This window comes from Schistocerca gregaria, chromosome 5, assembly GCF_023897955.1.
Source record: "Schistocerca gregaria isolate iqSchGreg1 chromosome 5, iqSchGreg1.2, whole genome shotgun sequence".
Classification (NCBI taxonomy): domain Eukaryota; kingdom Metazoa; phylum Arthropoda; class Insecta; order Orthoptera; family Acrididae; genus Schistocerca; species Schistocerca gregaria.
In genome coordinates, this window is record NC_064924.1 from 96,042,752 (window position 1) to 96,070,603 (window position 27,852).

Consider the following 27,852-nt stretch of genomic DNA (forward strand, 5'->3'; position numbering starts at 1 on the left):
AGCTTCAATGCATATGTCATGTTTCTTATGTTCTCAATTCCGAACTTGAGATGTTTAATACTTCTCAAGTGTGCTCATTCAAATGCGTTTATTGATTTTGTATGACAGAACAGTAATTGAGTACCATCAAACTTCACTATTTCCTACTATATCTACCTTTAACCTATCCATTCCCCCTTTTTAAATTTTCTAACCTACTTGCCTGATTAAGGGATCTGTTGCTCCACGCTCCAACCTGCAGAATGCCAGTTTTGTTTCTCCTGATAATGGCATCCTCCTAAGTAGTCCTCCCCCAGAGATACAAATGGGGGACTATTTTACCTCTGGAACATTTTACCCTATTTAACCATACAGTATAGCTGCTTGCTTTTGAGAAAAATTATGACTTTATTTTTCCCTTGCTTTTAGCTGATCACAGTACCAAGGCCATTTCGTTTGATGTTACAAGGACAGATCAGTCAATCATCCAAACTGCTGCCCCTGCAACTACTGAATAGGCTGCTGCCCCTCTTCAGGAACCATGTGTTTCTGTTGTGGTTGCACCTACGCTACAGCTATGTGTGTCTCTGAGGCATGCAAGCTTCCCCACCGATAGCAAGGTCTATAGTTCATGGGGTAGGATTTATTATATAAACTGAAGAAAATATTTTCAATTTTTTAATCATTAACATACAGCTCACTGATTCTAAACCATGTGTTGGCTGCTCTTAGAAGATTTTTAATTCAATGCTTCATTGTTGCCAAGTCTTTTCCAGTTATAACAAATGTTACAGCACACAATGTGGACTTACTCAATGTGATACTTGGCAAGTCACATGGATTATGAATAGTAAAGGTCCACCATATGATAACCAGAATATTAGTTCTATCGTTGAGCCGTAGTTTTGTTTTCCTCTCACTCAGGCATGAGCTGAGCAAATAGTTTATTGCTCTTTCAAAGTAATAATCATGTGGCTGACCAATTAAGATGCCTTCCTGAGACCTGTAGCATCTACAGTTCTTTACTGAAATCAACACACAAGAAACACAGCAGCGGTGAGTAGAGCACCAGAATTAGATGTGCATGTGAGAACATTGACAGCAGAATAGCAGTCCAGGTGGAGTCCAATAACATGCAATGTTCATCATATAGAATGACAGAACTGTCCTAGTCTGTAGGTGGAACTTTCACCAACTATAGCTGAAGCAAGAGAGGGTGAGGATGCTCTGACGGCATGCTGCCATACTGCCAGCAAGCAAAGCAGGTGCTCTCATTTTGCCTTCTCACTGGCAATGCCGAATACAAAATCCATGAGCGTGGTGATGGTATATGTGGGTGTGCTACCACAAGGTCCACTAGCATAACATTGACAAATTCTCCATTGACAAACCAACCCTGAAATCATCTTGTGAGTCACTGGGAACATTATTTCTTGACAGACGTTCACAGATTTGGAGCTATATGCAGTACTCTAGTATATGTGGAAGGATGGATATAAGAGTGACTGGATGATAATTATTAGGATGTGACTTGTCACCATTTTTTGGTGAAGGTTCAACAACTCTAAGATTTAAATATAAATATCTGTGAACACAGTTAGCATACTATAATATCCATAATTTTTTATTGCAGAATTGGAGAGAACATATATTGCCTACGATTTTGAGTGTCTTAACTTAGCTTTCTGTGGTGACTTACTTTCATCTCTTTGCATTTAAAGGCAAGAACAATGAGTTCCAAATTTTTCAGAAAGTTATTAGCATTATTTGAGTTCTAGCCAACTTTTGTTTTTCATTTCGAGAACTGAAGAAAGCTGCAGACAGCTGCTTAATCTGCAATCTTTCATTGAGTACATGACCAGTTTCGGAACAGCTACAGTTTCATCATCTGGTGTAAAAAAAATAAAAATCACTGAATCATCTCAGGTGATCCTCACCCCAGTGTTGTCATGGAACCATTGTGGTGAGGATGACCTCAGATGATTAAGTGATTTTACTTTTTACACCAGATGACGGAACAGTGACAGTTCCAAAACCAGTTCTGTTCCCAATAAAAAATTGTGGGCTAAGTAACTGTCCTGTGGTTTTATTCATTTTTCAGAACTTGTACAGTTACTGCTGCTCCATAAGAACAACTCTCTAGTTTTTGATTTGCAACAGTGCTATTCAAATCATAAACATTAATGAAAAAACTACTGAAATCATTTGGAGTGATACCGTATTCAGAGAAAGTGTTTTTGGTTTTCTTACTTCTGCCCAATTCCATCATGATAACATTTCATGCAGCTTTATATTGTTGTTTTGTTCCATCATCTTTCGAGCGTGCACTCAGGACAGCGACAATTCTTCTTGCGATTTTTCGGCTAGAAACCTCCCAGCCATCTTCAAGCCAGAAAATCGCAGGAAGAATTGTCGCTGTCCCGAGTGCACGCCCGAAAGATGATGGAACATTATGTCTGCCGGGAAAACTTCAAGAATCACAGCTTTATATTGTTTCAAAAGCTATTGCTACACTTATCATTCACTCTGCATTTGGCCAATCCAATGTCTACTCCATATTTATTTTTTAACCTTACATAGTTGACTTTCTCTGCATCACTATTTTCGCAGATTAGATGTGGACCCTTTACTCACAGGTGTGAGATCATGTTTCCTATCTGAAACATTATTTATTTTTTACTAACTTATGTCACCAGATTTTTAACATATCAGAGTACATTAATAAATAATGGAAATGTATCCTCAAGAAAAATTTTTCAAGGATGTCATTCTGTTTTGTGGTTCTTAATTGTACACTGTAAGTTTCACTGTTCTCTTCATTCAACAGTCTCATATACATTTCACTGCAATATTATGCAGGCATTTTAGTTTTTAATTTTAGCCATATATCTTTATGAGCAAAAGTTCTGTAATAGAGCCCCTTTGCACTCACAAGCAAAATGTTGTCTTCCAGCCGAGCCTGGACTTTGAGATACCCTACAGATCAGTCTGTCACCAAAACCTACATATCCAGAGGTGGGGGCGAGGAGGCAGGACCACTATCATACTCTAGTGTCCTTTTTGGAACAACCCCGGTTCCTATTGAGTTTTCTGAACATTGGTGATTACATTATAAAGATAGTAAAATTGTCTACTAGAATTATGAATGCAATTTAGATAATGCGAATTTAGCATACTAAGAAAATTAAATTACTCTGGTGACTTTAGACTTGCATCAACACTTATTTCTAAAAAATTTAAAATCCTGTATTTAGATCATTTTTCGTAATATAAGATCATTTTCTCCAAAAACTGTATGAATGCTTCAACAGTACTATCTGGCGAATGGTATGGGCACTGTATTGCAGTTCTATGCCAGTACTAATACATATCCAAGACCCCCATATGTTTGTGTTTCATTGTTTAGGTACAAGATATGTATATGCTCTAAAACACTTGGTAGGCATTTGTCTATTACCCGCTACAGGCTTTCATGATTTACCCTTGATTTACTTTGTAGTTTTAGTTTTTATAATGAAAAGAGTACAAACATAAGATATCAGATCAATTTGTTACCACAATTTTTACTTTGCTTCTGCATTCGTTTGGTGTGCCACCTTGCAACTGAATTGTCGCATTTCAACCTAACTTTGGTCTCAGGCAACGCTATAGATTAGCCTTATCACCATTACCAACCATATGTGTATTCAGTCTTACTATGCCATTGTTCATTTACACAGATAAGAAGATACAATAGATGGTTACACAATCTGAGTTGTTGTTTTTGGTAAGAAATTATCCTTTCAAACATACTGTTACAGAAGAATGCTGTAGATTATAAGAGTAGGTGAGATAACTGTTAGGGAGGCAGGGTAAAAATTGTTGAGGGAGATCAAGGCTTAAATACAGTGAAGAGACTCAGATGGATGTAGGCTGCAGTTGTTACATGAGATGAGATAGACTAGCATGGAGAGCTGCATCAGAATCGGAATCTGGACTGAAGGAGAAAATGTCAGTAACATTTGGAAATTCTGCAGTTTACATTTATGTGCCATAGCACCAACATTATTTTTCTTTCTTTTTGTAATTTCCAGGTACTTTTTTACCCCCATCCTATGGTATGCTTTACTTTCAGTTGGCACTTTTGGTTCTTCACCCCAATTAACATCTCTTGCATTATTTTACGAATATCTGCAGGCAGTTTACGACCACTTTAAATGTAAGCCATCCTCCCCACACTGCCTCCCAAAAATGTTAGGATCAAAGAATATCGCAGGTGAGTCTCTTAAAATGAACGTAATGCTGATGTTTATATAACAGAGTGAAACCATTTGTTTCAATACACAAGGTATCTCATCCAGGTATTGTATCTTTCACACAACTGCTCGTATAGCAGTGTGCTTCATAATAAAATGCATCAAAGTTTTCTGAATAAATTATTTACGTCTACAGCCAGTGCTTGTGAGTGTGAAACCCATGTGTCAACAATTATCTGTTCTAGAGTGTATCAAATATATTTCTGGATTTTTATTATTTTCAATTATATATTATCAGTAGCAATAGACACTATCAACAAACATTTTACATAATGCAGAGTTATTTATTTTGTGTTCTGACCAAACTAGGGTGCATCTATCTTGTACTGCTTCCTTTGTGAATTTTGTAACTCTAAGACTTTAGAACTCATACACTCAACATTAAAGACAAAAGTTTTAATCATTATAGACTTCTAATATTTAAGGTTTTCTATACAATATCCCTTCAAGAGACAGAGGAATTAAAGACATTAGCTGCCAGTGGAAAATGATTTAAATTAATGGGGAAACTTGAAAATGTGTGCTTGGCTGGGATTTGAACCCTGCTTTCTAGGCAGATGTATTCACCAGTGTGCCATCTGGACACAGTGGCCATTGCATCTGCATGAACTATTCTAGCACCCATCAAACCCAAATTCTCAACTTATCCACTCACTACTGATGTAGTGCCCCTTACCCATTGTCTACATCTACATCTACATCCGTACTCCGCAAGCCACCTGACGGTGTGTGGCGGAGGGTACCCTGAGTACCTCTATCGGTTCTCCCTTCTATTCCAGTCTCGTATTGTACGTGGAAAGAAGGATTGTCGGTATGCTTCTGTGTGGGCTCCAATCTCTCTGATTTTATCCTCATGGTCTCTTCGCGAGATATACGTAGGAGGGAGCAATATACTGCTTGACTCTTCGGTGAAGGCATGTTCTCGAAACTTCAACAAAAGCCCGTACCGAGCTACTGAGCGTCTCTCCTGCAGAGTCTTCCACTGGAGTTTATCTATCATCTCCGTAACGCTTTCGCAATTACTAAATGATCCTGTAACGAAGCGCGCTGCTCTCCGTTGGATCTTCTCTATCTCTTCTATCAACCCTACCTGGTGCGGATCCCACACTGCTGAGCAGTATTCAAGCATTGGGCGAACAAGCGTACTGTAACCCACCTCCTTTGTTGTCGGATTGCATTTCCTTAGGATTCTTCCAATGAATCTCAGTCTGGCATCCGCTTTACCGACGATCAACTTTATATGATCATTCCATTTTAAATCACTCCTAATGCGTACTCCAAGATAATTTATGGAATTAACTGCTTCCAGTTGCTGACCTGCTATTTTGTAGCTAAATGATAAGGGACCTATCTTTCTATGTATTCGCATCACATTACACTTCGCTACATTGAGATTCAATTGCCATTCCGTGCACCATGCGTCAATTCGCTGCAGATCCTCCTGCATTTCAGTACAATTTTCCATTGTTGCAACCTCTCGATACACCACAGCATCATCTGCAAAAAGCCTCAGTGAACTTCCGATGTCATCCACCAGGTCATTTATGTATATTGTGAATAGCAACGGTCCTATGACACTCCCCTGCGGCACACCTGAAATCACTCTTACTTCAGAAGACTTCTCTCCATTGAGAATGACGTGCTGCGTTCTGTTATCTAGGAACTCCTCAATCCAATCACACAATTGATCTGATAGTCCGTATGCTCTTACTTTGTTCATTAAACGACTATGGGGAACTGTGTCAAACGCCTTGCGGAAGTCAAGAAACACGGCATCTACCTGTGAACCCGTGTCTAAGGCCCTCTGAGTCTCGTGGACGAATAGCGCGAGCTGGGTTTCACACGATCGTCTTTTTCGAAACCCATGCTGATTCCTACAGAGTAGATTTCTAGTCTCCAGAAAAGACATTATACTCGAACATAATACGTGTTCCAAAATTCTACAACTGATCGACGTTAGAGATATAGGTCTATAGTTCTGCACATCTGTTCGACGTCCCTTCTTGAGAACGGGGATGACCTGTGCCCTTTTCCAATCCTTTGGAACGCTTCGCTCTTCTAGAGACCTACGGTACACCGCTGCAAGAAGGGGGGCAAGTTCCTTCGCGTACTCTGTGTAAAATCGAACTGGTATCCCATCAGGACCAGCGGCCTTTCCTCTTTTGAGCGATTTTAATTGTTTCTCTATCCCTCTGTCGTCTACTTCGATATCTACCATTTTGTCAACTGTGCGACAATCTAGAGAAGGAAGCACAGTGCAGTCTTCCTCTGTGAAACAGCTTTGGAAGAAGACATTTAGTATTTCGGCCTTTAGTCTGTCATCCTCTGTTTCAGTACCATTTTGGTCACAGAGTGTCTGAACATTTTGTTTTGATCCACCTACCGCTTTGACATAGGACCAAAATTTCTTAGGATTTTCTGCCAAGTCAGTACATAGAACGTTACTTTCGAATTCATTGAAAGCCTCTCGCATAGCCCTCCTCACACTACATTTCGCTTCGCGTAATTTTTGTTTGTCTGCAAGGCTTTGGCTATGTTTATGTTTGCTGTGAAGTTCCCTTTGCTTCCGAAGCAGTTTTCTAACTCGGTTGTTGTACCACGGTGGCTCTTTTCCATCTCTTACGATCTTGCTTGGCACATACTCATCTAACGCATATTGTACCATGGTTTTGAACTTTATCCACTGATCCTCAACACTATCTGCACTTGAGACAAAACTTTTGTGTTGAGCCGTCAGGTACTCTGTAATCTGCTTTTTGTCACTTTTGCTAAACAGAAAAATCTTCCTACCTTTTTTAATATTTCTATTTACGGCTGAAATCATCGACGCAGTAACCACTTTATGATCGCTGATTCCCTGTTCTGCATTAACTGATTCAAATAGTTCGGGTCTGTTTGTCACCAGAAGGTCTAATATATTATCGCCACGAGTCGGTTTTCTGTTTAACTGCTCAAGGTAGTTTTCAGATAAAGCACTTAAAAATATTTCACTGGATTCTTTGTCCCTGCCACCCGTTATGAACGTTTGAGTCTCCCAGTCTATATCCGGCAAATTAAAATCTCCACCCAGAACTATAACATGGTGGGGAAATCTACTCGAAATATTTTCCAAATTATTCTTCAGGTGCTGAGCCACAACAGCTGCTGAGCCCGGGGGCCTATAGAGACATCCAATTACCATGTCTGAGCCTGCTTTAACCGTGACCTTCACCCAAATCATTTCACAATTCGAATCTCCGTCAATTTTCTTCGATACTATTGCACTTCTTATCGCTATAAACACGCCTCCCCCTTCACTGTCCAGCCTATCTCTGCGGTATACATTCCAATCAGAGTTTAGGATTTCATTACTGTTTACGTCTGGTTTCAGCCAACTTTCTGTTCCTAGTACTATATGGGCGTTGTGACCGTTTATTAATGAGAGCAGTTCTGGGACCTTTCTATAGACGCTTCTGCAGTTTACTATTAGCACATTAATATTGTTATTCCTTGTTGCATTTTGCCTACTCCTGCCTTGCCGCGTCTCAGGAGGCGTCTTGTCGGGCCTAGGGAGGGAATTCTCTAACCTAAAAAAACCCCATGTGCACTCCACACGTACTCCGCTACCCTCGTAGCCGCTTCCGGCGTGTAGTGCACGCCTGACCTATTCAGGGGGACCCTACATTTCTCCACCCGATAGCGGAGGTCGAGAAATTTGCACCCCAGCTCTCCGCAGAATCGTCTGAGCCTCTGGTTTAAGCCTTCCACTCGGCTCCAAACCAGAGGACCGCGATCGGTTCTCGGAACGATACTACAAATAGTTAGCTCTGATTCCACCCCGCGAGCGAGGCTTTCCACCTTCACCAACTCCGCCAACCGCCTGTACGAACTGAGGATGACCTCTGAACCCAGACGGCAAGAGTCATTGGTGCCGACATGAGCAACAATTTGCAGTCGGGTGCACCCAGTGCTCTCTATCGCCGCCGGTAGGGCCTCCTCCACATCTCGGATGAGACCCCCCGGCAAGCAGACAGAGTGAACACTGGCCTTCTTCCCCGACCTTTCCGCTACTCATTACTCACAGTGTTTCACTGACTCCTGTAAGAGTTTGAGCTTGTTGTACATCTGCATTGAAGGGATTACTGGCTGTCCTCATCATAATTATGTATGTGATGTCTTCTTTTGGACCATTTCCCTAAAACCTTGGAAAAAATATTAGATAATTCACAAAACTTTAAAACTCTAACCATATTCATTGGAAAGTCACTTAAAATGGAAAGCAGGTCTGTTGCCTAATCTGTGGCAGTCCTCTGGTCCAAAAATGAAGCATAGTCTAATAAAATGTGGCACACAGTGATTTTACACCATGAGCACCACACATTGGAGGGTCCTTTCGCCGAAGCAGAAAGCCATGTGCCAAAGTACTGTGGCCTATGCAAAGAGGAATGAGGAGGACTTCGTTCCACCAACATGGCTGGAATGATAAACACCATGGATGCATTGTAGGCTTTACTAGACAGATCTTACCATCTTTCACTCCCAGCCATTCATCCTTCCATTGATGCAAGACTCTTTATCTCAACAGCGAGGTGATAGCATGCTGGGGATGGCACACTGAACTAATTCAGGGTCGCGACATGCCTCATTGGTTGCTATATCTGCTCTTTTGTTCCCCATGATATCCATGTGCCCTGAGACCCAGCAGAAAGAAACCTCATTCCTCAGCCACTGTAGCTGGAGGAGGGTATCCTGGATATTCAAGACTACTTTATCTGGTGGTTATAAGAATTGTAGAGAGTGAAGGGTACTCAGAGAATAGGAATAAACCAGGAATTTAGTTCCTGAATGATCTGCTTCAGGTAATTGGACCTTGAGGACACGAACTTCAAAAGTAACAGAGCAACCAAAGGAGTCCACCTGTTTCCATATATTCACATAAAGACAGCTGTAAAGTTGTGATGCACAGTTAATATGTCCTGAAATAATGTATTAAAAACACATGCAGGTGTGTAGCAATTCCTGTGCTGCATTAAATCTAAAATTACTACAGTAACCAGGATGACAGATGGTTAAAACCCTGGATTTGAGGCCGTACTTGTTCCACACAAAGCAACCCCATCATACACCATACATAGATCCCAAACGGTCTTGTTGTTTGTGGATGATTGGAGAAAAGGAACTCACATGGCTACTGCACCATGAGGAGTTGTTATCAGATTGTAAGTGGCAGTTCACCAGCCTCTGCACAGAGACTGAGTATGGGACTGGTCCTATAAGCACCCATGGCCAGCCAAATCCGTCATGGTGGATAGTGTCAATGATCTTTAGATACAAAGGCCTCACTGATCCATACATTGTGCACCCATAGTCTAGCAGTGAACACTTGAAAGTCCAATAAAACTGGAGCAGATGCATCCTGTCTGCTCTCCAAGATATTTAGCTAAGGCACTTAATGATATTCAATGTCTTTAGGGTTCTGACTTTCAGTTGTGGCAACCACAACAATTAGGAGTAAAATATGAGGCCCAGAAACCTCACTGAGTCTTGAAAAAAACGTAGAAAAAACACTCTCTCTCTCTCTCTCTCTCTCTCTCTCTCTCTCTCTCTCTCTCTCTCTCTCTCTCTCTCTCTCTCTCTCTCTCTCTCTGTGTGTGTGTGTGTGTGTGTGTGTGTGTGTGTGTGTGTGTGTGTGTGTGTGTGTGTGTGCAGGAACAGATGGCAAAATCGTCCACAAACAAGAGGAGTATTGTATGGCACTCCTCACCATAAAGGTGATGCTGTTTATGGCTCTGGCAAAGAGGGTAACATTTACAATGCTGCCCTCTGGGAACCCATTGTCCTGATTAAAATGATCTGACGGTGAGCCAACAATGTGGGACCTAAAAAACTGCATAGCCAGGAAAGATCATATGAAGATGGGGAACACCCACAAAAGCCTAATTGATGAAGTTACTTGAGAATACTGTCTCTCTGTGTAGAGGTGAATGCTTTACTAATATCAAATAATATACTGTGACAATCATGTTTACATAGGAAAGTCTGCTGAACAGCTACATCTAGCAGGGTCAGGTTGTCAACAATGGACCAAAATCTCTGGAATCCATACTAAGAGTGAGTAAGGAGGTACCTACCAGCAATCTCTAACAACAAGACCAGACAACAGTTAACCATTCACTTCAGCATCTTTCCGATACAGTTTGTTAAGGCAATAGTCCGGTAACTACTGGAACATGTATGGTCCTTTCCTGGTTTGATTTGAGGAAACACAATTGCCCCTCTCCAAGAGACACAAAAGTGGCCTGTCTGCCATATCTAATTAAAATAGTCAAGGATGATTTGCTCTGCTGTACTGGTTTTGGTCATGACTGGGTGCAGTATCACTAGTCTCAGACAGTGGCGATTCCAGCTCCCAGAAGGAGAAATGGTAGCTGTAAAACTCAGAATTGTTGTTGTGGTCTTCAGTCCTGAGACTGGTTTGATGCAGCTCTCCATGCTACTCTATCCTGTGCAAGCTTCATGATCTCCCCATACCTACTGCAACCTACATCCTTCTGAATCTGTTTAGTGTAACAATTATGGGGTCCCAATCCCAGCTTTCCCATCTCTACAGTCACATGGTAGTGGCAAAATGCCAGACCCTGTCTGCCATTGGCACTAGTCTGTGCAAAATGCTCTGCCATTGTCTGAACGATGTCTCCGGAAGTTGTTTGGAGGCATCCCTGTTTCAGCACTGCTACTACTGGTAGATGACTGTGTTTCTCAGGAATCCTCCTGATGACTTCCCGTATTTTTATAAAACAAGTGAAATGGTTGATGGAGTCCAGGAACCCTTCCCGTGACGTTTTCTTGCTCTCCTTAATTACATGTCAAGACTGGCTCTCACAGCCCAAAAGACTGTGAGGTTGTCAGCTACAGGGCAGTGCTTGAACTGCTGAAGAGCAGCACGACTGTCCCAGCCTGTTGAGTGGCACTTACCAGTCCTCCAAGGTATAGGCTCCTCCTCTTGTGACCCGTGGTCTTTGGTAATGATAAGTCAGCAGCATGATGGATCACTTACGGAATATAGTTCACCCATTCCTGGATACTTTCACGGGGTTCAGACTCAGCTAGCTGGCTGAACAACATCCAGTTAGCCCTGCTGATCATCCATTTTGGAAGCTTCTGTTCAGGTAATTCCACATCCAGTAGGTGGTCCAATAGTGGGAAGTTGTCATTGGAATGAAGGGCACCAGTAGCTTCACACTGAGCAGTCTGCAAGGGTGGGAGAGCGGAAAGAGGTTGATGTCTGAGAACAATTCAGTAGCACCTGAGAAATGAGTGAGACTGCCTGTATTGAGGCTGCACAGCTCTGAAACATCATACAGATCTCCAAGACCAATAACTGGGGCAAGTATAGGTCAAATCCCATAATGCATTACAGGCACTGGCACCAGTAAGATAAATGGGCTAGAGAGTTGTTCAATAAGACCTGAGAGAGTCTCAGAGTCTATTGCATCCTGTAGAGGTAAGTACAGGGAGCAGACAGTGATCTTCAGACTGACATGAACTGCAACAGCTACTGCTTGTACATCACTAATCAAGGAGAGAACAGAGGAGTATTGGGTGTTATTGATAAACACATCAACCCCTCCCTTGCCTGTGTCCCCAGTCTGGTCATCCTTTTGGTGGAGAGTGTAGACCTGTTGGACGCACGACAGTGGTTTAAAAATGTGTTTCTCATGCATATGAGCACAGGGGGTTGTACCTGTCTCATGAGTTTTAGCTCCTCCACATGTGTCCTGAGCCCATTAATGCTCCACTGTAATTTGGGAGCCATATGTCACAGGAGCAGCGCTTTTATCATGTCTTTCTGCCAGGGAGGGGAGCCCATAATGGGAAGAGGCTGTCTTGGGGTGAGATGATTGCCCCAGGCCAAAATTAGGGTCCATTAGCTCTGCAAAAGAATCATGAGAAACATTGGACTGTTTACTTCCCAACTCCATCAGTAGTGGACGCTTGACCTTCAATTTTTTGGCCAGGGTAGGCTTTGGAGTCACAACCATGGCAGTGGTTATGGCAGCACTGGGTGGCATACCGGACTGAATCTTTGGAGGGGCTGGGAGCTCTGCAACATTGGCCTTCCCTGACATTCTGAGGGGAAGTACAAGAGCCGAATCAGCTGCTGCAGCACAAGTGCATTGACACACAGGTACTAGTGCTGATACTTGAAACCTCCATTTGTGTAGCAGTGTCCGATTTCTGCACTGGCTGTTTTTAGAACTGAAACAAAGAAGGCAGTGAATGTTTGGACAGCATGGCTTTTGTGGTGTCACCACCAGACACCACACTTGCTAGGTGGTAGCCTTTAAATCGGCCGTGGTCCGTTAGTATACGTCGGACCCGTGTGTCGCCACTATCAGTGATTGCAGAACGATCGAGGCCACACAACAGGTCTAGTCTAGAGAGACTCCCTAGCACTTGCCCCAGTTGTACAGCTGACTTTGCTAGTGATGGTTCACTGTCTACATATGTTCTCACTTGCAGAGACGACAGTTTAGCATAGCCTTCAGCTACGTCATTTGCATGGTCTAGCAAGGTGCCATATTAAGTTACTAACAGATAATATTGTGAATCATGTACTGTCAAGAGCGACGTTCATCATTAATGGATTAAAGTTAAGTATCCAACTAATTATGTCCGCTTTCAGAATTCCAATTCCTTGTCATGATCCAGACTTCACGTCAGTATAGTTCTTCCCTCCTCACGCCAGCCTGCGTGAGCTAAAACGAGTGCATTTCAATCTCCTCTGGTAACACGGTGTTGGCTCTTCAGCCAACACAACAGCTTTATACATCTTTTTAGCACCACCATAAGGGATGCACCTCATAATCTCCAGCTCTTGTATCCTCCATTCAAGATATATGCTGCAGTCCCAACTCCAGACAGATGAGCCCCAGAGCAGTTCACACACTTCAAAGAAGAACAACACGACTCTTTCATGGATGGCCTTACCTCGTTTGCTACATGTGGCTTCTCCCTCACACCCAAGAGTAGTATGCCCAACTTTCTTGCATTTGAAACAGCACTTAAGGATACATGCATAGGTGAAGGAAGCTTTGTGCTCCTGAACATCAGTATAAATGAGTCAAATTTCATAAGATCCCCATCCACCCTCTTATTATGTTTTGCACATCACCTCTACCTCCTGGAGCCCCCTTATATTTCAATTCCTCCTTGGGAATCTCCAGCAGGTCCCTGCACATCACATTATTGCTGTAATTCAAGGTGGTCAGCACCTCAGTTTTAATAGCATATTCCCCAAGGCACTGAGCTTTCTGGAGGTTCTCAATCTGTTGGAAACAAGAAGTTTCCACCAACAGTGTCCCATTATGCAATCGCTTGTTAGTATTAGGGTGCCAGTAAAACCTTCCAATCCTTTCTGAATACAGAAAGGTGAAACTTTCTTGAAGCTGCCCTCTCTCCTTTTCATTATCAAACACACATTCTGATTACCAACATATGTTCTGTTACTAGACCCAAAACGTTTAGAATCAACTCCTGAGTCAGAACTGGCTACACAACGCCTCTTGTTTGATTGGATGTGGGTACTGTCCTGCACCCCATCCTTTCCACTTGGAGAAGGGAATTTCGAGGGTTCCATCTCAGTCCCTCAAGCAGCTAGGGAAATAAAAGTTCACCCAGACAGGTCTCCGTGTGCCTAGTTAAGTCTTATACAACTGAGGGGCAGTAGGTTCCCCATGTGTAGCCCTGTAACAACTGTTCTACCTCGATGGCCAGGCATCTCATTGGCACACAGTATGCCTTCAGATCGAAGTTTTTTTTTTTTTTTTTTTTTTTAATGAGCTTTTTTCCATCCTCATGATCCAAGTTGTCAAGCCAAGATCCCCATTCCCTGTGACACATAGCATTCTACTGCCACAGTGCACAATGGGACATAGGACTGGCAGCATTTAGCTGTCCCCAATTCAAGAACCCTGGGTCACCCCCAGACACGTACCCAGGTAAAAATGCTAGGCTCTGAGTGCTCTCAGCTAATTTAAGGGTCTGAATATTTTTTTTACAATGCCGCAAAATAACTGATTAAGGTAGCAAGATAAACCGTATAATCCCTCATAGCAAAATTAGCATACTGTCAAAACTTTCAGCTTCTGTGATGTCACAAATGCATAGACCCAAGAACCCTAGTAAAATCTGGAGAATTACACAAGGAATATTTCAGAGAATACTTTAATGTTTGAAAAACTTCCAATTCAACACTTTGTTGCTTTTCCTCTGTGCATTTTTTGCCAAAGCCGAGTAATAAATATGCAGAAATGCAGTTGTAAAAAGTGCAGTACAATTCCGTGAATCTACAGATTAACTATACTGTACTTCAGTGTGTACTATTATACACATCTTCAGTGGACACTGATACTTTCCATAAGTAAAGTAGCAAAGCCATTAAAATGTACACAGTCCAATTAATATTGAAATAATCAACTAGATGTTTCAGCTAAAGCTTGTTAGATAAAGGTATGAACAGAAACAGGCCCAGAAATTATTTATTCTCTTTATTAAAAACACAATATCCACATCACTACACAAAAGGTTTCTCTCTCTCTCTCTTTGAGGTGCTGATTATCACTGATACCATAATCCCTCATGTTGTAAGGCACAGGACCTAAACAATCAGCTACATTCTCTATACTTCTTTAGCATGGATGGTACCTCTCACATCATCCAAAATCCTTATTAACTTAACGCCTTCAGCAATTTTCTCTGCAAAATTTCAATAGCTTGCCCAACAACAAACACATCATCACTGCACAAAACTACTAACATTATGCATGACATTCTACATTTTATACCATTCTGTCTGGCTGATCCCGTTTGACAGGAAATGGCCTGAACTGAATAGTTAATACATTGCATTATTCATGCAAGTTATAAAGGTTACTGCAATTCAGCAAATATAATGAAAATACTGCTGTTAAGGAATGTATGATATGTAGATATTGTGCCTTTTATAGAACTAAATTGTATTGATTTTTTTTTAATCTATAGAAAACACACAGACAGCACTTTGTGTTAGGGTGTGTATAATGTGCCACATGAATTTGGAGGGCATAAACTGGCAAAATACTGTCTACTGAATTACTATTAGTAAGAACATAAAGTAATATACTTCGGCTACTGCAGCAGGGGAACATTGTTTGGAAGCAAATTTTGGCACTTGGTAGGGGCACTACAGTTACTACAGCATAGGCAAAATACAAGTCCTGATACAGGTATTTTGTGCTAACAGTTCGACAACATTTCACAACAATGACAATTTCTGGCATGTTCTGTTCATTAACTTCGCCAATGTATTTTGTTCAAGACTAAGTATTTTCCAGTCCAGTTTTATTATGATCAGAGTGTAGCACCTAACATTTTATGGTGCCACCACAAAAATGTGAGTCTCATAAACTAATTATAAAACGAAGTTATTGTTACACGACTGGAATACAATCGTTCCGTTGAACACTGCACGAGTCCTTCCTGCAGATGTAATCCCAAACTATCCAAAATTGTGTGTCGTCCTTGGAGCAATTGACTTTTCTTCCAGTAATTCGCTTTACTTCAAGCACATTTCTCAAGAATACATACAAACTGTCACTAAATTCATTATCACAGACATTACACTGCACATTATACACGATCAAATCTGTCATTACAACTTTAAATGACTGCTCTGTGGCTACGAAGCCATTCATTGGCTAATAGCATAGCGAATTTCATTGGTGCGAACGAATGTTACGGTCATTATATATAGGTAAGTACACACTTGCACACAAAATCGTGCAGTAGCTAAATAATGTATACAGGCAGCCTAGTTACTTTGTCTCGTGTAAACACTTGACTGCCTTGTTATTCTGTATCCACAGAAATCAGACATCCTAGTGGGGGAAATATAACAAACTACAGATCAGAATTGCAAACAGTTAAACACGGTGTGCCGCAAGGGTCGGTGCTTGGGCCAATACTATTTATACTCTACGTAAATGACTTCCCTAGCCATACAAATCTGAAACTTATAATGTATGTTGATGAGTGATGTCTAAAGATTTGAAAAACATAAATAATAATAGTAATGAAAAAAGATGAAGGGTCTTCCAGGGCGCAAAGAAGTGCCTGGAGGCCCACATCTACCAACACCTCCACACTACTATGTGTTGCGCAACATGTCTCCCATTTCAAAGGGGAGTCAAAAGTTCTGCGATTTCGTTGCAAAAATGTGTCTATTGACAAACAATGCCTCGATCGACTTTGTATAATAGCGTGCACGGGGGCCAAGAACTCTTTGAGTGACCTACCAGACGCGTCATCATCATCAGCGACAGCATTATTATCATCACCAACTGTTTGAGTAATGAAAAACCAAAATGAGTCATTTTATTATATTTTAATCTGTTTTACAGCAAAAAACGATGTGCATTAACTTAACTTCATTTTGTTGAAGATCAGTAATATAGCTGCTGCCAACGCCTGGCCATGTGTAAGAATTGTAATGATCGATAACGCAAGAAAATGGATTTCCCAAATAAAATTAAAAAAAGATCCCAAACTGCTAAATGGACTCATTTTGGAAATAATTGCAACTTCGGAAGTTGTACTCACAGTTTCCACTGTTTTTTAATTGAGCTGACAACATGAAAATATTGCAACCGTGTGTCGAAATGACACGTCTCTCGTCAGCTCTCACTCATTGTAGGCCAATGACGAAAGTAAACTGTTTGCGCTAATTATCTTCCATCTCTTGCAGTATAGTAGTGTGTTGATTCCAAGAGTATTTATTAGTTGAAGACCGTGATATTTTCCAGTATAATTGGTGCTAGTAATCCACAGATATTTTTGTGGAGTAATCATTTTGTATGTCTTTAATCAACGACTCTTGATAAAATCAATGTAGTAAAACATCTTCGCCAATAAACATCTCTGGCAACGGCGTCTGATGTAGGCATGCCGTTAACAAACAAAGTTTGATGATATATTCGTTTATTATTAGCTTTCAGTTCAATCTTAGCACTTTTTCGCATTCATCGTGTGAATTAGTTGACGTGTATGTCAGATAACTGAAACTACAGCGTCCGTAAGAGAGGTTAGGGTATATCTAAAAATGTCAGTCAGACGAGCGACTCATGGAGGAAGCTGGTACTCCGATTCGCCTGAAGAACTGAGAAAGCAGTTGGATAACTGGCTGAATGCAGCGGATTTGACACATGGACCTGCTCGAGCAATAATAGCACCTCATGCCGGATATCAATACAGTGGGGCCTGTAGCGGTTTTGCGTACCGACAAGTCAGTGCCGTCGTAGTGAGACGGATTTTTATATTGGGACCATCCCATCATGTGCGTCTCGGTGGATGTGCACTTTCTACTGCGACCAAGTACTGTACGCCCTTATACGACTTGCGAGTTGATGTGAAAGTAAATGCTGATCTTGACGCTACAGGACATTTTGAGTGGATGGACATGTCTGTAGACGAAGACGAACACAGTATAGAAATGCATCTTCCTTACGTTGCAAAAGTAATGGAGGATTATAAAGATTCTTTTACAATTGTGCCGGTATTAGTTGGCTCACTGACGCCTGACAAAGAGTCCGTCTACGGCAGTATTTTCTCGCATTATTTAGCAGATCCACAAAACTTATTTGTGATATCGTCTGATTTCTGTCATTGGGGACATCGCTTCAGATACACGTACTACGATCGCAGCTGGGGTGACATATTTCAAGCAATAACATATTTAGACAAAATGGGAATGGACATTATTGAGTCCCTAGATCCACAAGCCTTTACTGCATATTTGAAGAAATACGGAAACACTATATGTGGACGTCATCCCATAGGTGTTTTATTGCAAGCTGTGAACAGTTTGCAGAAATCTGGTAGTAATGGTCATAGGATGTGCCTTAAGTTCTTGAAATATGCACAGTCCAGCCAGTGTAACAATATGAGTGATTCGTCTGTAAGCTACGCAGCTGGAGCCCTCACGATTGAATAACAATCAGTTTTCTTTTATTTGAAGCCACTAGTGATTGACTGTTATGAAGGAACTGCGAGAAATAAGTTGAATAATGCTTTTAAATCTTTACAAAATTTAACAGGAGCAAATGGAAGAATGCAGACCTGCAGCCACCAAAATGCGTTTATCTTGTTAAAACTTATTTTAAAAGTACAAGCTGACCCGTTTGTGCAGTTTGCAGTTGGTGCTGCCCACCCAACGATAAACAGGAACGAAGGTGTATTGCTGTAGTTTACTGCAAAAAATGGAATCCGATGAGCTCTAAACAAAGGCCTATAACATTATATATATATATGTGTGTGTGTCTTTGTGTGGGACATAATTGAACCAAGAATTAGTGTGCTATGAAATGATAATTCTCTGAATTCAAGAGTGTGGTTCAGTCAATATATCGCAGGAAGAAAGGGTCTTGAGAAGGGTGTCGGGGGAGGAAAAATTTTTATTTGCTGGGTCAGTCTTAAGTAATGATCCACTGCAAGAATTTATTTGTATGCTGCAATACAATCTGGTAAATGGTATAATTAAAATGTGCTGCAAACATGCATTTGCAAACTATTACAGACAGTTTTCACAGGAAGCAGAAATAAGTTACAAATATGCAAAAGACTGTAGCAAATAATTTTGGAATACTATAGCTTGGTCAGATTTATGCCAAACAACAAAGGGACAATACCATATAATTATTTTGCTTAATATCATATTGATTCAACTGTGATGTATGTTATATCAGTTGTCGAAGTGCCTAAGCATTTGGTTACTTAACTTGCTGCGGAATTACTCACTGAACAGTATGCTACCAAAGTAAATATCATTAAATCTTGAATCTTTTGCCAAGAAATTTCTCCGGTTTTCATTTTACATCTATCAGAAGAGGCATCACTCATATGGGTTGAACCTCATGGATTTTGCAGGTATGCATAACAATATCAGTAAATTGCTTTGGAGGAATGCATGCAAATATTCTCAGTAGAACTATAAATTTGTGGAACTTAGGGATGAAAGTAATTATTGTGATGAGCATTCAGCTTAATTTTATTAGCTGTAGATTAAAAGAACAAATAGAGCAAGCCATGCTACTTCTTACAACAAAATAGTACAGAAAATAGATATAGAAAATTTTACTTTAAGCCAGAGAGAAAGATTATGTGAAAAGGAAAAACAGCTGTTTTCAAGTTGCATAGTGTTACCTAAAATAGTAACTGCCTTAAATTATTGTGGCAGTTCCTTAAAGATAGTGCTGTAGATAATGTAATCTCATGGGGTACAATGTTAATCCAGGTTGTGCAATGAAGGAACAAAACAAAAATTAAAAAGATCAAAACACTTTAACTTGAAGAGATTCAAACAATTGTGTACTTGCTGTATGTATGTTCCAACAAATGATTATAGAATGACATCTTCATTTTTCAGAGTTGCTGATGTGTGAAGCTTACCCAGGCATCTGTTTACGTGGACATCTACTTGCCAGTTACGATAAGCTTGTTCGCCCAGTAAAGAAACAGAATGACACAGTAACTGTGGAAGTCCGTCTTGATGTACTGTACATCAGTGTTGTGAGTAATTTTATGGGAAAAAAAATAATAATAGCCTCCATACCTCTGTCTTCCCTTCTCTCTCAAGTTTCTTACAGTTCAGGCTAACTTAGCACTCAGTTAAGGCTGAAACTGTATATGCCATTAACTTAAGTTTTGTTCATGCTGTCTACAGGCATTAACTTGAGGATAGTGAGTTAAGAATGATATGTCACATACTGTAATGGTTGGAAAAGTCCTTAAAACCAGTCACAATAACTTATTGTTTCCTGAATTATGCTTACACAAAATTAAAAATGAAAGTTGAATATAATGTAATACATATTTTACTGTAAAGACATGTTATCGTCATTGTAGTCTGGCTTTCTTGGCGGATTTTAAAATTTGTCTTGGTTAAAATCAGTTTTGAGTCAAAATAACACGTTTTTGATGACACCCATAGTGACAAACAAGCTTTCGGAGTTTTACTTCAGCTGATTCTGCTTTAGTGTTGTCTACTGCTACGATAATCTTATTTCCTGCCCCAACCAATCCATATGAATTCTTTGTTCTTCGGATTTCACCATAAGTTTTTATAGTTTACCATGCGTAGGCCTAGAATAAACTGTATATAATTGCGGCTTCCACTTCAGTTTTTTTAACAGCTGCTTTTGAAATCAAAGACTGGGCAAATAAATAAGAACAAGATGATCTTTTAAGTCCTTATATAAAGGTGAACTCAGATTCTGCTACTGAACAGTCCCTCTTGGACAAAAGACTGACATGTTAGTAAAGAAGAATTAAAAATAACAGTCCTATGCTTCTTCTTGTATTTACATAATGTTGTTGAAAACTTGTTTAAACACTTATTTAATCACACTACTACTAGTTTGCTTTTAAATATGTTTAATCAATTATGAAGGATGTCATCAAATGAATTTTGATAACCTGGCTCATTATTTGAACTGGAAAGAAATACTTGTGTTACTGATATTTGATGTGTTTCTTTGATCAAAAATGTACAGCCATTTATGTGTGTCCAAGATCCACTAATATGTTATAGGCCAAATGTAAAAAAAGAAAAAAAATTTAAAATCACAAAGTGCCTGGTATCTGCATACATGTTTTGTATCAACCTCCACTTAAATTTTGTCAGATACTGATGCTCTTATTGTTTCGTAATGTACAATTGTAAGAATATTTAAAATTTAATCCTGCAAGAAGAAAGCAGGCTTTGTTAAATGAAAAGACTGAGAGATAATTAAAGTGAAGGGTAGATTTTACCATTCCTAGAGCGTTGTTTCTGTTCCCTGTGTTCATTTATCCTGTATTGTGATGTAGATGGTACTTTATAAATATTGACATTTTATATTATATAATGAGTTGGTTTAGCCACACAAGACTGTTCAGACTTTATACTCTTTCCACTGTTGCCCTTTTAAGAAAATGTATATGTTCGCACTCGACGAGAATTAATTTTACGTTAAAGGGGAGCAAATGTATGGTACATAATCATAATTGTAGGCCTCAAATTCCAGATTAATTTTATTATTATTATTATTATTATTTTTATTTTTATTGTTGTTATTGAGTGATAACATGTACATATTCATTACAGAGTGGTCATGTAATGAAAACCTAAGCCCCGTTTTGCTTGTTAAATATATATATATTTCAGGGTGAACTAAATATGTATGTGGTTGAAGAGACTGCTAGTTTGCAAGACTTTCACATTTGAGAATAAGTTTTAGCTCTGCTGCTCTGTTACATCGACTGTTCTCTGAAAAAGAGCAGCAGTTGCTTTTGTAAAAGTACTTTGTTTTTGTCAGAAGGAATAATTTGCAATGATACATGCATGAATGAACAACTTTTGTAAGTTGAGCTCCGCATTTTCTTAGAATTTTTATGTTCTGAGTTTCTCAGCATTTTCAAAGTGAAAAAAAAGGGCTTATGCTCCTTGGCAGTTTCCTAATTTCATATATGTGTTTGTGCTCATTGAATACAGTAATCTGTCTGCGTTACAATACCAGTCTGTTCCACCTATGTGTCAATCTTGTTACCTGTTTGCAGTATTTTGCATTTTATTTGGATTTGAAATATTGGCAGCAGTTTCTGTTGTAGGTTTAACAGTAGTGCCCCTGTTAAAATGTCGTTTTTTAAACTCAGGTATGTATTGTTACATGAAACTGGAATACTTCAGATTGTGTATGAAATTGAACATTTTGTGTGTTAGCAATACTTACATGATATGCGAATTATGTTAAAGTAGGTTACAGGAAAGAGCAACAGCAATGAATGTGTCACAGCCTGTGTCATATCTGCATCTTTTTCTGTACATGGTGTTTGACTTTTTTGTATTTTGCATGAAGTTTTGGTACAAAATAAAAAGAGGAAAATAGTGTCTCTTGAATGCATTCCTTATGGAATTGGATAGATCATTTTATTTTGCACAGTATTTAAGTACCTATTGCCAGATTAGACTTTTAAAATGATGATAATTTCAATAAAAATGCATGGACAGTTTCTGGTATCCAGTTTGATATAGCTTAACACAGGAAATTATTTGTTTGGTACAGAGAACGTGTAAGGTGACATCAACGCAACACATACAATGTTTGTTATAATTGAATGTCTCTCTACAATGTGAACATTTTTAGATGCCTGCAAACGGTATTAACCTCCAGATTATTTCCTAGTCCATTGTCGAGCTACTGAGAACTGCATCTGTAATGAACTTAAAATGGCAATGCTACGCATTAACTTAGTTCCTTTTTGTCATACTTTTAATTTGCATACATTGTCACATAGTATGGCTCTACAGAGTAAATACTGTAAATTAGCTTTTACACTTAAAGTTCACCTGTGCAGAAGGAGGAGGAATGTTAATCTGTAGAAGATATACTTGAATTGTGTGATGTAAACAGGAGGAGCAACACTTGTGGAGACTATGCATCTTCGAAACTTCTTTCACAAGATACAGTAAAAAGAAATGTTCATTAGTTTTACATTCCATGGGTCATTTTTAGGATTAATCATAATGATATGGAGCAGTTCAATTTACCTGTACATTAAAACAGCCATATGTAAACATGCTGAACATTTAAGTTTTTATTTTTTTTTTTTTTTAAGAAAAAGTACAAATGTGTATTAGTAAGTCCTATTTACCACATTTTTATGTATTACATAAATAGAAAGTCTTCTACAGAGTAGGAGGAGTTGAGAAAGAGAAACTTGTTCATTTAGTTTTCAAATTTAACTTTACCTGTCAAGCATTTAATATCATTGGGCAAGTGATCAAAATTTTTTGTAGCAGTGCTGTGCGCGCCCTGTTTTGTGGTAAAAAAAACTGTAAAGTTGAATAATGAAAGCCACACTTCCTTCTGATACCAATATGTTAATTTTGTACATCCTTGTTCCGTTTGAACCATAGTGTGTTACCTGCAAGCTGTGTCATGAGGGAATAAATGTACTGTGAAGCAGTAGTCAAAATACCCAACTCCTTAAACAGATGTCTAAAATATGATTGTGGGTGAACACCACATATTCTTACAGTACATTTTGAGCAATTAAGATGAGGTACCCCAGAAAATTATTCCATGTAATATTGTTTGGAGGAAATATGCAAAATATGTTAACTTATTGATTTATCTCTCCTCAGTATTTGCAATGATTCAAGGTGAAAATGTGGCTGGATTGAATTGTTTCTGAAGTTCAAAAAGATATTTTTTTCTAATTCTCGTTAATGATAATTATCTTAAGAATTTTGAAGTTTCCATCGTAGTTTTAATTTGTTTGTCATTTCTTACATTTATAGTTGTGCCTCTAGATGTGAAGAATTGAACATATTGTGTCTTTTTGAAACTGAGGGAGCCTATTTGCAGAAAACTAATTTGAAATAATATACAAGGGGATCAAAAAGTATCCGTTTGAAGACCGTACCACCCAGCATCAGTATCTTTGGACTTTCAAGGCTTCTTTTAAAAAAGTACTGAAGGCATGATAAATGCGTGGGGAGAGATCAGGACTATAGGGTGGGTGCACAAGTGTCTCCCACTTGAGGTGGCATCACTCATGGAGCTGGCCTCCCAGATTGACTGACATCCTGTGTCGAATTGTGATCAGCATGGAACTTGGCAAGCCATTCCACAACACTTATTTTTGACAGTTTTGCTGATCCTTACACATGGGTGTCTACTGGTGTTTATCATTCAGCAGCCAATTACAGAATAACAGTATGTTGGTCCTGTTTGGAGGCATTTGAGGATAATGTCGCCATAGTTCAGGTTTCATGCCTACATGTCATTGGTTGTATACCCACATTAGAGTCATGCTATGTTGCATATACACTGCAACAATGCTCTCAGATGGGAACTTTTTCATCATCCCTTATACTTTTAAGATTATCATTACCATATCTCTGTTGCTTTATATACAGCATGAGTCAGGAGGAAAGGTACATGCTTTGAGGGGTGACAGTATTGGTGATTCTGAACAAAAAACTTCGTACGGACGTATGTACTGTTTCGAATGGTTTCCGAGATAGAACACTTTTAATATCACCTTTGTTGGTTTTTCTTAATAACTTGAAAACCACATCCTCCAGCGAAAACATTTTGCAGTACAAAATTAAACTATAAATTTCCTACAAAAAAGGTCATATTCATTTTTTATCTAGAACTAGTGGTTTGTGTGAAGAGTGTGCGAGAATGTTGAAAAACTTGCTCGATGTGCATACGCTGCAGCCTACTAAGTTTTTGTAGGTCAGTTTGAGGTAGTTTCCCGACTTCATAGACCAGAAGTATCCTTTATCGAACTGTTCATCTTAACTTGCTCTACCCTACTGTGGTACATTGTAAAGTAAGTTTGATAGTACAGAAAATAAATAACAATGAATATTAAATGTCATCTATCCCAGAAACCATTCGGAGTTGGGCATAAGTCCATATGAAGCTTTTTATTCAGTATCACTAATACTATCACCCCAAAAAGCATGTACCTTTTCTCCTGACTAAACCTGTATATTTGGATTGATTAAAATACCAATATCATCTTCAAAAAGAAATAATTCTGCATGGTGTGTATTGGATGAAAAGTCTGAGTCTTGTGGAATCCTAGAAGTGATTATTTCCCATTCAAAAAAACCTTTCCTGCATACATTGACTGAATTATTAATCACAACTTTGTGCATACTTTCGCTTGAATATGACATTACCTATTGGTTTACTGTACCATCAATTCCATAAAACCTTCTTTTATCTCTGATGAAATTGTGATTCCACAGTCAAATGCTTTACACAGGTCACAGAAAATACCAACCAATGCCATTTTGTTATATAATGCTTGTAAAATTTGAAGAGGTAATGTGTTCAGTGGCATTCTCACTAGAGCAACTCTTCTGGAATCCAAACTGTGATTTACTGCGGATATTATTATTGTTCAGGATGGATACTTTTCCAGAGTGCATCACCTCAAAAATTTTTGAAAATGATTTCAGCAGTGAAACAGGTCAGTAGTTATCGACATCTCTCCTATCGCCTTTCGTATAGAGGAGTTTAACAATGACATATTTCAATCTCTGTGGAATATTGATGTGAGTTTGTTGTGAATTATCTATTTCAGACAAGACAGTACTCTTTTATGTAGTAAAATGTCTTTATTACTCTGTTGACACCACCACCAAATCCAGATCAGATATAATTTTTGAGAAAATTAATAATTTTTTTTTAATTTTACGAGACTTTTATGTGAACTCCATGTAGGAATATCAACAATGCAGGAGAACTTAGCATGTTATCTTACGGTAACTAACGTTTCCTGCATTGTTGATTTTTATGTGAGTTGCTTTTCTGACGTACTGCTTTGAGTTTTCTTTTAAACTGTTTGACTTAATCTTTTATCTCATTTAGGAAATGTTTATCAGCATGTTGACTGCCATGTGGCCACCAGCAGCCTCACGCCTGGTACCATGTGCTTGGCCAAGCAGTGAAACGTCCATCACTAAGTGTTTGGTACTAAAGTTCTACCTTTGACTGATCCTTAATAGCCCTTCCATTTAAGACACTGTTGATGATATCCTGTTCTGTGGCCTTTCTCGCATTTCACTATATTCCATGTGAACTTAAGTCTGTTGAGGGAATTACAGATTTTTGCCATAATGTGCAAGTTTTTTAATGTGTTATAATTATTGCAGGTAATTTTTTGTAGTTTTTCGTAATGTGCAATTATTGCAGTGTCGTTAGTTGTTCTTGCCGACAGATACAATTCCCTTTACCTTTCACTGTATACTTCAATTTCTCTAGTGGTCCATGGTATCTTACAGAACTATTTAATGTCCTTCGTGATTAGTCTATGAAGAAAGCTGGTTTCGAATAGTAATATAAAGTTCTCATGAAATAGTCTTTCTGTCAGCGTTTGGTTTACTATAAATTTTATCCCAGTGTTTGTCCTGGAGTCATTAACTATTCTCACTGATTTACATTGAGGGGAATCTATACTCTAAGGCCCTGTCTCTCTTATACTAACTGTGCATTATGATCAGAGAGAGCATTTGTTCCTCAGTATACAATTATTTTCTTGCTTTGAGCTTTATCAGAGAAAACATTATCTGAGTTAGTCTATGTACATTCATACACATTTTAACACGTTAACTTCCACCTGCACAGTCATGGATGTTTCATTGGCAGGCCATGGCATTAGGCATGAGCTCTGCTATGACCGTTGACAGGCACATGGCATCAGGCGTGAGGCTGTGCTGTGGCTGCTGGCAGCCCTGTGGCAGTCAGTGTGTTCAAAGTTTATCACTGAGATCAAGTTACAGGAAGGATGCCAAATCATTTATCCTATTACAATCCTATAGAAAATCTACATTGAAAACACCACACACTGTTAATGGCTTGTTGCTGTCAGACAAGATAATAAGTAATCCATATGCCTTACAAAAAATTTACAATTTTCCAGTGGGAATCTGTATACAGTTACACTTAAAACTGAGATAGTTTTCAGTACTAATTCTCCACCACATAATCTTTGTGCTGATTTCTACAAAATCTATTTGTTTAATAATTTTCAATGTGTGTTAACTATCTTAATAAATGTGATGACTCATTTAATTAGTCAAGAATAAGGCAAGTAACATGTAGGGCACTTTTGCTCTACAGTACAAAAATTGGTAACACATCTTCTGTGTAAGGGGATGTATATTGAGTGGTGAAACAGGTTATATAGGTGGAGTGAAATCCTGCCTTTGTGTATTTATACATGTTTTTATTCACAAAACAAGCAGATGCTTCAGTTGATTTTATACTTAGGTTCAATAGAGTAATGTCACAGTATTTTTTAAAACAATTTTTAAATTACAGAATTTGTAGAAAGTATGGTGAGATGGGATGGGAGGAGTGACCCATGAGCACATGATGATGTGGACTCACAAACAAGGAAATAATTGGTACAGTTTTTATGAACTCTATGATGATTCTTTGCTCCTCTTTTTAAACTGTTGACAGTGTGAAGATGACCTATGGCTAGTTGAAATGGTTAAGTACTTAATCTTTTTCCCCTTATTTGCTTAGTACTGGGTGGCTGTTAATATTTACACAGACACCTCTCATTTCTGCAAACATTTCTTTAATTTTCTTGTAGGCAACATCAATATTTTCTGTGTTCTTGCATGCTTCTAGCCCTTCCTGTTTCACCAGTTTGCCCTTTCTGCCATTCACATTTTTTTGTTTTAGATATATGTTTTACCTTTAACTTGCTTCATTGCTGCAGTTTTATATTTTTTTCCTTTTGTCAATTAAATTCTGTATCTTGTGATATCCAAAGATTTCTGCAGCATGTTAACTGTAAGGTAATTCAGCTTTTAACTACAACAGCATTCACCAGCACCATCTTTGCCCTCAGCACACACGTGGAAGACCTGTCTTGGGCTCCCTCTGGGGGGCACCGTGAACACTACTTTCATCCAACTGTTAGTGCTTCCCGACAGTTGCAGGATTCCTCCTGTGCCTCCGTTAAATTTTGATGCTTCTGCAGCAATTAT

The 27,852-nt window shown here is 39.1% G+C and overlaps 2 protein-coding genes across 3 annotated transcripts in view; both read left to right on the top strand.

Annotated features, from left to right (window-relative positions):
• LOC126272403 (acetylcholine receptor subunit alpha-like) overlaps positions 1–27,852 on the top strand; it is a 272,215-nt gene that overhangs the window by 83,656 nt on the left and 160,707 nt on the right. The window contains exons 1-2 of one of the 2 annotated variants that reach the window (XM_049975232.1): positions 18,366–19,214; positions 19,714–19,856. In XM_049975232.1, coding sequence (XP_049831189.1) covers positions 19,202–19,214; positions 19,714–19,856 — 156 coding nt within the window. In that variant the 5' untranslated portion in view covers positions 18,366–19,201. Of the gene's footprint in view, positions 1–18,365; positions 19,215–19,713; positions 19,857–27,852 lie in introns of those variants that run through there. The other variant, XM_049975231.1, reaches the window with a different exon arrangement.
• On the top strand, positions 17,392–18,282 carry LOC126272405 (protein MEMO1-like). The gene has a single exon (XM_049975233.1). The coding sequence runs from the start codon at positions 17,392–17,394 to the stop codon at positions 18,280–18,282; it is 891 nt and encodes a 296-aa protein (XP_049831190.1).